The 14,766-nt window shown below is 42.4% G+C and overlaps 1 protein-coding gene across 1 annotated transcript; it reads right to left on the bottom strand.

Annotated features, from left to right (window-relative positions):
- Positions 1-192: 192 nt before the first annotated feature.
- On the bottom strand, positions 193-8,055 carry LOC139220186 (butyrophilin subfamily 2 member A2-like). The gene is made up of 5 exons (XM_070852257.1): positions 7,767-8,055; positions 4,652-4,930; positions 2,915-2,947; positions 2,113-2,214; positions 193-1,913 (listed from the first exon to the last, which is right to left on the bottom strand). Exons 1-5 carry the CDS (start codon positions 8,053-8,055, stop codon positions 1,885-1,887), a joined length of 732 nt encoding a protein of 243 aa, XP_070708358.1. The 3' UTR covers positions 193-1,884.
- Between the last annotated feature and the right edge of the window lie 6,711 nt (positions 8,056-14,766).

Genomic DNA, 14,766 nt, shown 5'->3' on the forward strand with positions numbered 1-14,766 from the left:
TCAAAGTCTTCAAATCTCAAGGAGGATTAATGTACCACAAACTTTTCACAATCTATGATGCATTTTCCAGCTTCTCCAAAAGGGTTTGACAGTTTATTTATCCTGAAGTGGACAGTTTTCTCAGCCCACGAGGGAACACCTCATCCTACTAAACTGGTAAACACAGAAACATGAAGACAATCACAACACACATTTTGACATTTTTCATGGTTTATTCAGACGTTTGTATAGAAATGACCTGATAGCCCACAGGAGCTAATAACATCAACACACATGAAGCTTCAGAGCGCCACCACTCAAATGTCACAGCCAAGTGTTCAGTTTATTAGGAACACTGAGCTCAAACTAATGCAGTCTAATACAACAGTCCTGCAGTAAATCCTCCTTCATGAAGGTCATGATGTTCAGGTCTGAGCTGCAGTAGTTTCAGCTCGGTCGACCTAATAAACTGGACACTGAGTGTATAGTTCAGTGTGTGACTGTACCTGACAGACTGGCTCAGCACCTTAACTCATAAAAAGAAGCAGCACAGGCTCGTCCCAAATGATTTCAATAACACAAATATCAAAATATAACATCAAGTCACTTTATATTTCACTTTAGCTTCAGTATATTCACATTCATTTGCAGAACAACAGCAGTTTGATGTCTCTTTCATGTCCGTGTTGAGCTCAGTTAAGACCTTCAAGAACTTCAAGCAGCAGGATAATATTTGGTTCATTGGCTGCATTTATAAAGAGCTTTTATCCCTCATTCATCCGTTCACACTCACTCACTCATTCACACACCGACGGCAGCGAACTATCAGAGTATAAAAATAAAACAAGTGCTCTTAAAGCTGCTCAAGAGTGGAACTCGATCCCTCCATAATTAATTAATGATGATTAATTAATAACCAGCTCTCTCCTGTTGTCACCATGGTGACTCCAGTCTGTGTTACTGACCGCCGTCTCTTTCCTGTTACTGTCCTGGCATGTTGTCCAGCTTTTATTGTGAAGGGCTGATAGTGGTCTACATTAAGGTGCTCGGTCCGTGTTAAATAAAGCAGTAAATGAAAGCAGCTGAACAACTGCTGAGACATAAACTGACCTCATCAGACTGAACATTTCCACGGACACTGGACGAGTCTGAGACCATCTCAAGATGCAGAGGAGGGCGACAGAATGCAGCAGCATTAACCATGTTAAAGATTTCACATTAATCACTAAATAAACCTGTTCCATTTGATAACAGTAATGTATTTCTAAATATTTAAAGGTAAAGTCTGTAGACTTTAGAGGGACCTCTTGGCAGACATGGAACACAACATTCAGAACTGTGTTTCCAGTAGTAGAATTGTGTTTTCTTTAGCTTGCCTTTATCTCCAGAGAGATTCTATGGAGTCAGCCATGTTGTTACAGCAGCCCTGAACATACAAACAGGGCTTTTTGCAGTTTTATGCTAAATTGGCAGCTTGAATTTGGTGGCACAAATGCACCAGTTTGAAAACAAAGAAGGAGAAAGGAGAGGAAGACCACTTTGTCTTGTGAGAGGTTTGAGATCCCAGATGACCTGGACAGGGAGGACTCCTGACAGGAGGAAACACCTGGTGAAGGTCAGGGACACACTGTGCTGATGGGACATCCTAATGTTTCCATATGAAGCACAAGGAGCTACATGCACATCCGCCACCCCGACGACCTCACTTTCACCTTGTTACCATGACAACCACAACCCCGATCCCAACTTTAGCCTTAAAACCAAAAGTCTTAACTGTCAAAGTGAGGAGCAGACAAAATGTCCTCAGAGAAATAAAAGTAGAGAAACACACACACACACTTCACAGCACATGTAAAGACAGTGAAGTCTCTGGATCAGGTATCTGCCCTGAATGACTGGGGGCTTTTAGAGGGGGTCTCTCTCTGCCTGTGAACCTGCAGGAGGAAAACAAAGTTACATTCGAGAAAATCCAGACTGACTTGATCCTCCTGTGGGTGTAAACACCAACAACATGTTTCATGTCTGAGAAGATGAAACAACTGTCAAGACTCTAAACATGAGACACACGTTAAGAATCTGTTGTGTTGTCTGCTCATCTTTTATATGTTGATATAACTAATTATCTAAACTCACCTTTGTTAGTGCAGCGACGCTTGATGCAACACACAGCCAGAAGAACATTAACACCTAAAATGATACTGAGAACTACTACAGCAATAACCAACCCAGTGGAATCTGAAACAGAAAACAGGAAGTGAGTGTGAGACTCTGAGTGTAACTGCATATCATCTACAGCAGACTGAACATCACAGCCGACACAGAGAACAACTGAAGGTGTTCCTGCTCTGAGTCTAACATGTAAAACTATCAGCAGATTAAAACAGCAGTGGGATGAATCTCAGCAGGAACAGCAAAACATATTCAATCATTAACTAAACTACCCAACAGTTTATTCTAGTACAGCTGAAATCAATCAATAATCATTAAAGCCACTTTTCACATGAAATTCACGGTTCCAACTTCTGTTATTGGACAGGACAAGCCTTGCCAACTTCTGGGTCATTGTGATGTCATGTCTTGCTATTTGGAGTGAGTCTCAGCCGAGAAACGCTCCTGCTTTTAGATGATTATTGGTATTTAAGTTGTTTTTTCAGCCATCAAGTATCTGGAGAAGCTCAGGCTGCAGCATAATAGTTGGTGAAAGGCTGCAGTTTGTACCTGCTGCCGTAAGAGAGACATTAAAGAGAGACATTACGTGAAAAGCCAGCAGGAGCTTGTGTTGGTTTGGTTTAAGGCAGACAGTTCTTCTGTCTGGAGGAGGAAGTCTTGGTTAGTCACCTCATTTCCTGCCTCTTGTGCCACTAAACTGGAGCCACCACAGTTTGATTATAAACCATCACACACACAGGATGCTGTGACTGTAGAGTTGACATACCTGAACCTTGTGACTGCTCTCCAGAGTTGTGTGCTGAAAGACAAAAACAAAAAAAAGTTCATTGACACATCTTATTGTTAGAAAGTTTGCGTTTGTTAAAAATCTTCAAATGAATTACTGATACATCTTCCTGCATAATTAACTCTGTTTGTATGTGAATGCTGTTTATGTTTCCAATAAATGTTCACATCATATTGGTTTACTCTTGAGAGATTTGGATTTTTTGCAGTCTATCACACATCATATAAACGTTAATCAGACTTCTTGGTGGCTGTAAAAGTCCTTCCTGTCCACACTCAGGAGACAGAGCCTTCACAGGGCGACTACACCGACAGAGACGGTAAAACCCACAGCCCTCGTTTGGTCCAAACATCAGAGTGAAGTTCAGCTTCAGCTCATATGGAGCTTCAGCAGTCTGAGTTAGTCCAACAGAGAAGAGTGATCAGACTGAACAGTCTGAACAGTGAAGACTTGAAAAGAATCAGTGCAGACGTGGTGCTTTTAAGGACCAAATCCAACATCTGCACAATCTTTCCTGCAGTAAAGGAACACAAAGCTTGTGTTAGAAAATGTAAAACACGAAGCCTTCAACAGTATTTCTACCCCTTCAGGTCTGATGACTGAGGAACAGTGAGCACATGTGAGCGGGACATTTTACAGTGAGACTCTCAGCTGGACACTGAGCTCTAGAGGACACAGTCTGTATTACAGACACTGAGTTTCTGTCCAGCTTTGAACCACTTTGCTGCTTCATAGAGGATTTCCAGTCTGTGGGACTTTCTACTTGTACTTCAACACATTTCAGAGCTAAATATTGTACTTTTACTCCACTACATCAATCAAACTAACAAGTTACTAGTTCATTTAATCTTGTGTTAAAATTAAACTTATTTTCATTCATGGATTAATAAGTCAATTATTTTCTCGGTTAATCAATAAATTGTTTGGTCAATAAAATGTCAGAAAATGGTAAAAAGTGTTGATCAGTTTCAAATATCTAGTTTTGTCCACAAGCCAAAGATATTCAGTTTACTGTCACAGAGAAGAAACCAGAAAATATTCACATTTAAGAAGCTGGAATCAGAGAATTGTAACTTTCTTTGTCTTGAACAATCACTCAAACCAATCAATCGCTTCTCAAAATGGTTGGTGATTAACTCAATAGTTGATAAATTATTGACTGATCTTTGCAGCTCTATCTGACATACTGAACATGTGATCAATGTATAAAATACTTTTCCTAAAACTTTTGCTCCATTAAGAACATTTTTCTGTCCTTTGATACTTAAACTCTACTGGACTTTTGAATGTGGTAACAGAGTAACAGTACTTTTACACACTGTTACTACAGTAAAGTATCTGAGTACTTCCTCCACCTCTGACTGCTGCCCAGCGGCGTCCACATTAAAGTGTCTAAATGTTGTCGTGGTACATTCAGTGATGAACCTTTCAGAGTGTTTACTGTGCTGAGAGAAGTCCAGAGCAGAGCTACTGCTTGTGAGGTCGTTGCTTCATTTCCTAAAGAAGGAAGTTGGACCTGCTGTGGATCGTCGGCCACCGACACTTTTTACTAATATTGGTCCTGTTATTATTATTTAGATATCAACTATTGTCATGTTTTTCACTGTTACCACGTTGATAATGATTAGTCATATTCATATTGCCAGTATTATAGTTGCTGTAGTATTTTGTTTGCAGTTTGTTTGAATATTAAAACACTATGAGGGATAATCTCACCATTGACAGGTACGTATGTCTCAGCCTCAGTCTGATGGCTGATCTCCTCCTGTGTGACTACACAGTGATAGTGGTCTGTCTTGGTCACAGTAGTTTGGAGGATAACGTCGTAGCTGCCTCCTCTTTCTGTGAACTGTGGTTCTTTAGCAGGAAGGATGTTTCCAGCACTGTCCTTCCACTGTAGAAGTGGTTTTGGAGAAGCTCCTCTAACCAGACACTGCAGCAGAACCCCGTCCTCTGTTGGACCAAGTAGTGCAATTGACGGTGCTGTAGCTGCACCTGTGAACCAATAATTCATGCAGGACAATACAGGATTAATAACATTAAAATTGTGATTAATTGCTTAATTACACCTCCCAGAATTATCTGAAACGGGATCATATTTTCAAACACTTCTAACTTCCACCATAAGTTTGATAACTATTTATAACTGCAAACACTGTTTAACACATAAATAAAACACTGACTCACATCGTGACAGAGGCACAAATACAGTGTCTTCACTGTATTTGAGAAAACGTTTTACGCTACATTTGTTCTGCTAAAAATTCTGTTGAATTGACTTCAGATGAAGTTTTTTGTCTGAAGCGCAGAAAACATTTTCTGCTGCACTAAAGTAAAATGAAACATGCTCTAAAATATGAAACAGAGTGTTTAAAAGTGTGTGCAGCCCTTGTGTTATCAGGTCTGAACAGTGTCAGTGATACTTTCACTCAGTGGTCACTTTATTAGGTACACCTGTACAGTCTAACACAATCCAACACACCTGCTCTGCCTTTAAGTTTACCTTCCTGACACCTATAATGTCCCAGAGCTGTTAGTTCAGCTGGGTTTGATCACTGAGGTCCCAGTCAGTGGTGCTGTTGTACTGGACTGAATCATATTCAGAGGGGGTTCTAATATTCTGACCCCCTCATGTCTGTAAACAGGGAGGACAAAACATTAACCCCCCCCCCAGGATAATGTAGTCCAGTCCAGGACAGCCCCACCTTAGAGGGGGGGGGGCACTGCAGGTGAACAGGGTCAACATTTTAACTACCACACATCACCATGAACCTTCCCCACTTCAGCACTGATATTAACACAATTAGTTTCTGGACTACAGCTTCTATGAAACTCTGTGTTTAGATATGAGAATGAGGCAGAATCTAATTAAATATACTTTAATTTTCACACAGTTCCAGAACACAAATCTGAACATTGAATGAAGCAGGTTTAAAACTCTTATTTCATGTTGTCGACACATTAGAGCCAAAAGGTTTTTACTGAGGGAACTTTGGATCTCTGTTTTTTTTTAATCGCTCCATAAATCAGACAAAACTGCCAACAGCCATAAAAAACAACGTTCACCATGTTTTTAGGAATAAACTGTGTGAATCAGGCTGTGGATCATATCTGAACAAAGCCCTCAGTGAAAACCTTCAGAATACAGACAGAAACAAGAGTCTGGAGTCTGGAAGAGCTGCTGAAGTGGAGACTTTTGGCTCAGAGAGAGAAAAAACCACCTTTAAAGATGTGAAACTGAAAAGAATTCTACAGACAAAGTAAAGAAAACTAAAAAAAACTAAATGTTCATTTGGGATGTTTTGTTTCCACTGGTCTGAAAGAAGACATGTTATGGAAGGAAAACAGAGCAAAAACTGAGCAGAGCATGAAACATGCTGTAGCCTGTAGTGTCTCACCTCCATCAGGAACAAACTCACAGTTTCATTTACACATTTCACACAAAGTCAACAAACACTGAACATCATAAACTTGAAGGTAGAATCTGTAGCAGAGCTGTTGTACTGAAGGACGTCAGACTGTACAGGTGGACCTAATAAAGTGGCCACTGAGTGCATCTGATCAACAGGCTCATGCTGCCAGAAGGGAAAACTCATCATCACATTTGTTCTTCTTCTTCTTTTGTTGCCAACAGCAGCTGATACATTTCACTGGACTGTATTTTATTTTCTCCAACAGGAAGGAGAGCGTCATCATTTATTTCATCTAGAAAACTACAGGTTAGTTCATGTTTCCTCATCCATCACTCTAAAATCCATAAAAACCAATCAGAGCCAAAGAAAAACGAAGCTTTGATCAAATACTTCAGCAGAACCGAATCAGCTCCAGATGAGACGAGAGGTGAACCATTTAAAGAAACTCTGTACAGAACATGAAGACGTGAGAAGAGTCCAAACTGCTCCCTGACACTCAGAAAACACTCTGAACTGCACTGAACTCAAATAAAAGCTGCTGTGAAATATCAGACTCAAGTTTTTAAAAGCTAACAAACGTCTTGTTTCTTCAACAGTTTCAGTGAGAAAGTTGTGGAGCTGCTCAGATCTCATGTTCAGGTTCTGGCAGCAGGTTTGAGACGCTGACGACCGCTCAGATGATCACAGGAACATTTCTACACAGACCAGGTACAGTTACTGCAGCACTGTGCTGAAGTACACTTTAGAGCTACTTGGACTTTACTGGACTGTTCCACATTCATGCTGCTTCATACTTCAGCACATTTCAGAGGGAAATACTGAGCTTTTTACTGCACTGCATTGATCACACAGACAGAGTCCCTCGTTACTTTGATCTAACAAAACAGAAAATAGAACACTTTTACTACTTTTACTACATTTTGCTGACGTCTTTGACTGCAGGACTTCCCGTACATCAGGCCCATAAAATGATCTCAATACGGGATCCTGATCAATCGATAACAACGACAAACTCTGGACATTTCCTACTCGATATGGATCGATCCAACAACCAATCACACAGCAGGAATAAACCTGACAACAGCCGGTCAGTCTGCAGTTTGTGGCTGATAGTTCAAAGCACACGCCCACTTCCTACCACAAAGCATTGTGGGAGCTGCTCATAAAGACAGTGGAGGTGAAAGAGGACGTCCTCTGGAAAAGAGGAATGACTGAGTGGAAACAAGAGGCAGGAAAGTGAAAGTGAACTGTCGTTAAACTCTGATAATGCAATTTGTATTGCTTTACTTAAATAAGAGTAAATGTGCTGTATATATCTCTTTTTCTTAAGTTCACTCTGAACAAACGTTAACATTTATGGAAACTAATAACTCAATAACAATATCTGAATTTCAAACCACTACCAGGAATACTCTCACCATTGACAGGGACATATGTCTCAGTCTGAATCTGATGGCTGATCTCCTCCTGTGTGGCTACGCAGCGATACCAGCCTGTCTTGGTCACAGTAGTTTGGAGGATAACGTCGTAGCTGCCTCCTCTTTCTGTGAACTGTGGTTCTTTAGCAGGAAGGATGTTTCCAGCACTGTCCTTCCACTGTAGAAGTGGTTTTGGAGAAGCTCCTTCAACCAGACACTGGAGTGAAACCCCGTCCTCTGTTGGACCAAGTATCACAATGTTTGGTTTTGAAGATGCACCTGGGAACATAAAAGTCAATAGATTTGTCAGACAATTACTGCATTTAGAGATGTGACATCAAAAGGGTGTTTGTGCCTTCTTAGATATAAGTACCAAATAAACTCAAACTCAACTGAGTGTATTTGGCTTGTTGTTTTCCAGTGGGCTGGATGGAATTGTTAGGACAATATGACTTTATCAATGTCAGGTATCAATAAAGATCCACTGACTGATCCACTGGATTGGTTTTAGCACAGAACAAAGTGCTGGATGTTGCCCTGAAATTACCCTTAAATGCAATTTGTGGTCGTTATGAAAATTCAACAAAGTCAAAGTCATTCTTACTTATAACAATAAATTTGATGATTTACAACTTTAAAGTTTTATAATCATTTAAACGACTAAACTTTCTCATCATAACCATTTGTAAAGAACCAGGAATGTGTTGATGGATGAATCAGTGATCAGTAACACACAGGTGAAGGAGGAGAGTGACGTCAGCAGCGAGGACTCACCTGGGACCTTTGGTCTGTTCTTTAATCTTTTGAGGCGCGGAGGTTGCAGACGACCCGAGATTTACATGTAAACATCCATAAATAATCAGACTCCATGTTTTCATGGTGACTGCAGGCGGCAGCACACACATGTTGTAGCTCGTTTCAAAGGTCACGAGTTCGTTTTTTCAGCAGTTTTCAGAGTCTAAATTAAGGATTTACGACATTAAAGCGGCAGCGTCTCACTTTACGGCAGTAAGAAGTTAGCATGCTCCTAGCTAGCCTGTGTCACCGCAGTTCAAATGTTTTTATGGGTCGAAAAACAAACACTTATGGATGAACAAGGGCTCGTTTTAAAGAACAAGAACCCGCCGAGTAAATTCAGCTCATTTCAGTTCAGGACGAAGAACAAATCACCAAAATTAAAGTCGGTTGTGTCTCTCGTTTATTTTCAGCGTCGCTCGTCAAACTTCCCAAACTTCGTGATTTCGGTGAATTTAAAGTGTTGACAGAAGATTTGACCAATGATGTTCAGTATCTCTGAAATCAGTAAACGCCCCGGAACTAAACTGACCAATCCGCGTCTTTCTACGACACAAAGTGACGCAACTGTCACGCTTTTAACTCCGCCAGCCAATCACAGGAGAGCATCGCCAGGTGAGCTCCACCTGCGTGTTATTGACAGCTCCTCTCATCCAATGGTAAGTCAGCACCGTGAAAACACGCCGAGTCAGCAGCCAGTAAAGTTACCTGTCTGACCAAATATGGAGTGACCGTAGTTTGGCCTCTGAGCGGCAGTGGGACACCCACACCACAGAGAAACTGTCCATCTGTTCAGGGAGGCGACTTTCACTGGTGATAAATATGTAAATCTTTATTTAAATGTTGATTCCTTCAGGTTTAACAGTCTCATTTAACACCTGGGGACATTTTCCAGCAGCATGAAGTGATTTATGATCCTCATCTGGTAACTTTGGAGAAGTTGTGCAGAGCTCTGCAGACCCCTGCTGGAGATGCTCTGCACTGCACTTTCTAAAATATCTGAGAGCCACTTCTGTCTGTCAGCCTGAAATCTGCTGCAGACATGACAGACAAGCTGAGGCAGAGATCCTGTGAATTTCAGCCTGATAGCCTGTGTTTGGCTGCTTTACTGAATCTGAAATGTGAAGCAAAATGACAAAAAAGTCAAGAAAACTTCTATTTTTCCCTGTTTAACCTTTCACCAGTTCAGCTCTGTCAGCGGCCGCAGTGACATCGACGCAGCCAGTGAAACCTCCGAGTGTTTGCTTTACAGCGATGCAGTGGACGAGCATCAGCTCCTCGTGGTCTCGCTATCATACAGTTTGAAATGGGACGATCTTAAGAGACGGACATGCACAGAATCAAAACGAGCTCCAAGAGGTTAAGATGGGAGCTAAAAGACAAAACAGAACACGTGTTAGACTGCTTGTGAAACACCAGCTGCTCAGACAGGAAGTTTGTCTGCGACAGACTGCTGGAACTGAAGAAATGAGCCGACGTCTTTAGCCGTTTCCTCAACTCACCGACAACAAGCTTAATGTGGAACACGTGGCCTTGAAGACGTGGAAAAGCACAGGTGTAGTCTCCGCTGTCCTCCACCCTTGTGTTCCTGATGATTATGGACGCGTTGCCGTGTTTCAGCTGGTCCTGAAAATGAAAGACCCGACCTTTGAACTGCACATCTTGACCCGAGCGGCCGCTGTTGTACTCGTCGGCTGCATCGTACAGGAACACGTTGCGGCCATCTTTCTTCCAGTCAAACAGCTCTGACTGGATGTTCTGCTCGGTGCTGAGGGAGCAGGGTAACAAAGCATCGCCGTCCTCTTTCACCACTCTGGTGACCTCTGACCCTGGAGGACAAACACACGTATGAATCAGAGTAGAAAGAAAGTCAGAGAACATCTACGAGCCACCAACAATCACTCAGAGACACCAGTTCATGAGCAGTTCAGTGAGCAGTTGGATTTCTCCTCTGCCGTCTCATTTCTGGTTGTGTTTCAGACTCGGTTAATTAGTAAATGTAGGTTAACGCTGCTGCTCTCCAGTAGAAATGAGACTGAATGTAAACTGTTTCAGCCCCTGTTGGCGCGACAGCTCTTATCATTTATCACCCACATTCAAACACGACACCACAAACATCACTGGTTGGTAAAATGTGTGTGGGAGAGAGAGGAGAAGGACGAGACACACACAGGTGAAAGATTCACTGTTTTCTATGTCAGTGAGGCCCAATAGATGAACTACAATAAACCTGTTAACCAGTAATTACCCAGGAATCACTGCTGCAGGGGAAGAAGCTCATATTTGTGTTAATGAGGAAAATAAAGAGGAAAATCTGAATCTAAATGAGTCTGAAGCTGATTTTGTCCAGTTGTGTTGTGTCTGCAGGCAGAAAGAAAGAGAGCTTGATGTGAGCGAGCTGTTAGTTTGTGTCAGTGTTCCTGCAGAGTCTGACCGGCTGCGTCTGAAACATGAAAACCTTTCTGCGTCACTGTGCTTCCTGCTTGGGTTTGTTCACAGCCAGCTTCAGGTAGCAGCCACACGGATGTTACACCTCAGCAGAAACAAGAAAAGAGTCCAGAGGCACACAGTCGGTGCAGCTTTCACTTCAGCTCTCAGAGGAAGAGCTTCTGAGGAAGAGTGGTGCTTCTGCACATCAGTGCAGCTTCAGACAGGATGGAGACGACGCCCGCCCACACACACACACACACACACACACACACACACACACACACACACACACACTGCAGCAGCACTGACGCCACATTTAAAGTTATAAACCACCTCTACGACAGCTGCTGATGATACTGAGCAGGTCTGGTTTTCGGCTGTAGTCAATCACAGGGATGCTGTGATCACATGTCAATGAGTTTTAGTATCGATCCTAATGATTGGATACAGATGACGTCATACTGCGCTGATGGTCTTTATATTTCCTCACAGTGTCTCAGTGTTTCCTGCCCACTAAACTACACAGCAGCCTCACCAGTGTTCCCGCTCTCTGGTTGCTCTAAATGCAGAATAAAGGCAGAAGCCGCTTCACTGAGTCACTCTTTACTTTTCTTACCGTTTCCATCCGCGACTGCAGAGCAGCTCAGGAGACAGAGACACGCGACAGGAAGAAGCTGCATGATTCTGCTGAGAGGATCCAACATGTCAACACTTCACAGTGTCTTCTGAACGAGGCTGCAGCCGCTCCTCACCACTCATTGGTCCAGCAGCACTTTGGGTTTGTCAGCTTCAGCGGGCGGCACCACTTCCGGCTCACCGCCTTCACAATAAAAGCGTCTCCTCATGCGTTGACGATGACTCGTGAATTCAGCAGTGAAACTATGATGAGAAATATCAGCTGCAGCAGTTATTAAACCACGGATGAGTTTTAACTATCACTTACATTTATTGCTTCAGATACAGAATGTCAGAAACACCTCCCTGGGAAGGTTTTTCATCTTTGTAGAGATCTGAACTGGAAGTTTTTCCTTGTAGGAGTTCAGTAATACAGTTGTGGATGGCTGAAGCTGAAAGTACACATGAAAGGTCAAAGTGAGGTCATGTGTCCTTGGAAGAAAGATGCTGGATTCATGATTAAAGACAAACATGAAACAATAAAGTTTCCACTCAGCTGTGACTCCGCCTGCTTGGAAAAAGGTAAAGTGCAGCCACATGGAAGTGGACTGGTTCAGGTTCAGTCCCACCTGCTGCCCAGTGTGCCCCTCTTCTGGGGTTTTTACTGTTCAGGAGCTGCACACCTCGGCCTCCAGTCACGTCAGCTTTATTCACTGAGGCTTATATCTTTATATCTGTGCAGCACAACTGTCAGTTTGCAGGCCGCTGCACACAAATGCTAAAACACCAGAAGGCAACAGGTAATGAACAAAACTATCTATTATCCAAGAAATCCAAAACTAATAATAAGAAGAAGCACAAACTCCAGGGTTACATGACCACAACGTGACAAGAAACAGTGGGAAGCACACAGGTGTTCAGAAAGAGAGAAGCTACACACACACCAACACACCTGAGTTTAAAATAAAGGAGAAACCTGAGAAAGAGCAGCAGAGGAGGGTGGATGCAGCTGGTGCTGTTAGTGCAGAGCAAGAAAACTACAGCTGAACTTTGAGCTAAATTCAGGTGGTGGGGACAAACTACTGTAGGATATTAAATGAAAATCAGACCCTGAAGTGGCAGACACTCCCACCTTTGATATTTCCTGACAGGTATCAGTCCCACACAATGGCTGCTGTGTTGCAACCTGCTGTTTGATTTGGAGAAGAGTCACTTCAGGTGCTTCTTAATAACCACCTGCACTTCTGACAGCTGAAAGCTCCTGAAACAACAAAGACACTTGCATGAGAAATATCAGCTCCATGTTGCTCAACCTCTTCTGTTATTCCACTATCAATTACAGTTCGTGAGAGTTGCTTCAGGCGCAGAATCTCGGAAAAACCACCCCCACACACGCACAGTTACGGGTACATGTGTTCTTTCTCAGTGGGAACTTCCCACTGACACTATCGTTACTGAAGAACACTAACCTGACCTTAACATCACCAAACACAGAATGTTTTATCTGTAGCAACATCATAAACAAAATGTCCCCATGGCACACTGCGTGCCCATTACTGTGTACATGTCCAAAGAGCGTGACGGCTCTCACAGTTTCATTCGTGCTTTATTACCGTAAGAAGGGGGGGCGATGCTCACCTGAGATCACCAGGAAGTTTATCTGAAATGTGGTTTGGCCCGAGATGACTGAGTGATTTACAAACTAGCAGCAGAACTTGAAAGTCCGGCTCTATAAGTAACTATAAGGCAGAGTAAAGATTAAAAAAAGGTCTGTGATGTGACTGAACTTGTTGGACGTATTTTATTGCAAAGTTCAGGCTTATGTATTTTACAAATAAAAACTGAAAGACAAGCCTGAGGTGCTGCCAAAAACTGTGTAGATCAGCACCGATATAAATGATTTATACTTACAGGTGACTCAAAAAAGCCTGAAACTGGGCCCACAGGCAGGACTTTGTTCATCCCTCATCACGAAGCAGTTAAAAAGGCAACATCTGACCATCTGTCAGTGCACACTGACCGTGAATTACTAAAAAAAAGTCATCATCACCTCAGACAACTGGGAAGTTGTCATGTCGGCAGGATGAGACATATGAAACCTGTCATGTTCTGCTCAGTCTACATTAGAGGGAATGTCTCCTCCCTTTGGGTTCCTGCGTAGAAGGCGATCGGACAGCTGATATACTGGCTGACCAATTCAAGCTAATCCATACTGTGATCCCGATGAGGAGATTCAAACAATAATGAAGAGTTGTACACAAAACTGGCAGAGAAACTGGGACTTGATTGACGCAGGAAGACATTTAACAGTATTCAAAAACATGTTGGTGGAGGACGTGGAGAGAAAGGTTTTACTATCATTAGGTTCAAATCAAACACTACACAGAATAGGCAAACACCCAGCGCATGAGCACACGAACTGGAGTGAGGAGGAGAGGTGAGAGCGTGAGAGAGCACTGCTGCATGGTCAGAGACTGCAGGCAGGACAGGTGAGAAACATGAGCGACAGAAAACTCCACAAACAACCTGCACAGACGTGTGTGTACTGTTCACCCATCAGTTCAGTTAGAGGAGGAAAGACAAGCAAGGGAAGCTGCTGTTAATGAAGGTGCCAGTGTGTCTACTGCATCATCCAGGACAACACCAAGACCTGCAGCCCAGAGCTCCATGACCCCAGTAAAACTAAATAATTTAAAATTAATAAAGCAATATAAACAATAAATATTCTATATAATGAGTTTTTTACATTAGTAATTCATTTTACACATAATTTGGTAATAAATTTATTGAAGCAACAAAAAAATCTTTGCTCCACTTGGGAGCCGAAAAAAAAGAGATGACTATCAGCTAGAAGAGACACCATGGAGAGCATGTAGCACGTCAGCGTGATCATATCTTTTTAAAGGAAGTCTTAGTTCTGCCCTCAGGCCGCCGCTATTATGTGCTGGCACGAAAATAAAAAAAAAATAAGCACCCTGTGTTCCTGCAGGCTACTTCACATGTGCTGTAGCTTCCCATTGATCCGGTCTGTCGCTGGTGTGTTATCACTGCGCTTTTGTTTGTGACATTGTGATGTGCTCTGTTTATTTTATTCTACTGTTCTATGTTACTCTGTTTGTTCCTCTTTATTCCAGTTTTTTTTTGCCTTTATGCCTTTTGC

This window comes from Pempheris klunzingeri, chromosome 2, assembly GCF_042242105.1.
Source record: "Pempheris klunzingeri isolate RE-2024b chromosome 2, fPemKlu1.hap1, whole genome shotgun sequence".
NCBI lineage: Eukaryota > Metazoa > Chordata > Actinopteri > Acropomatiformes > Pempheridae > Pempheris > Pempheris klunzingeri.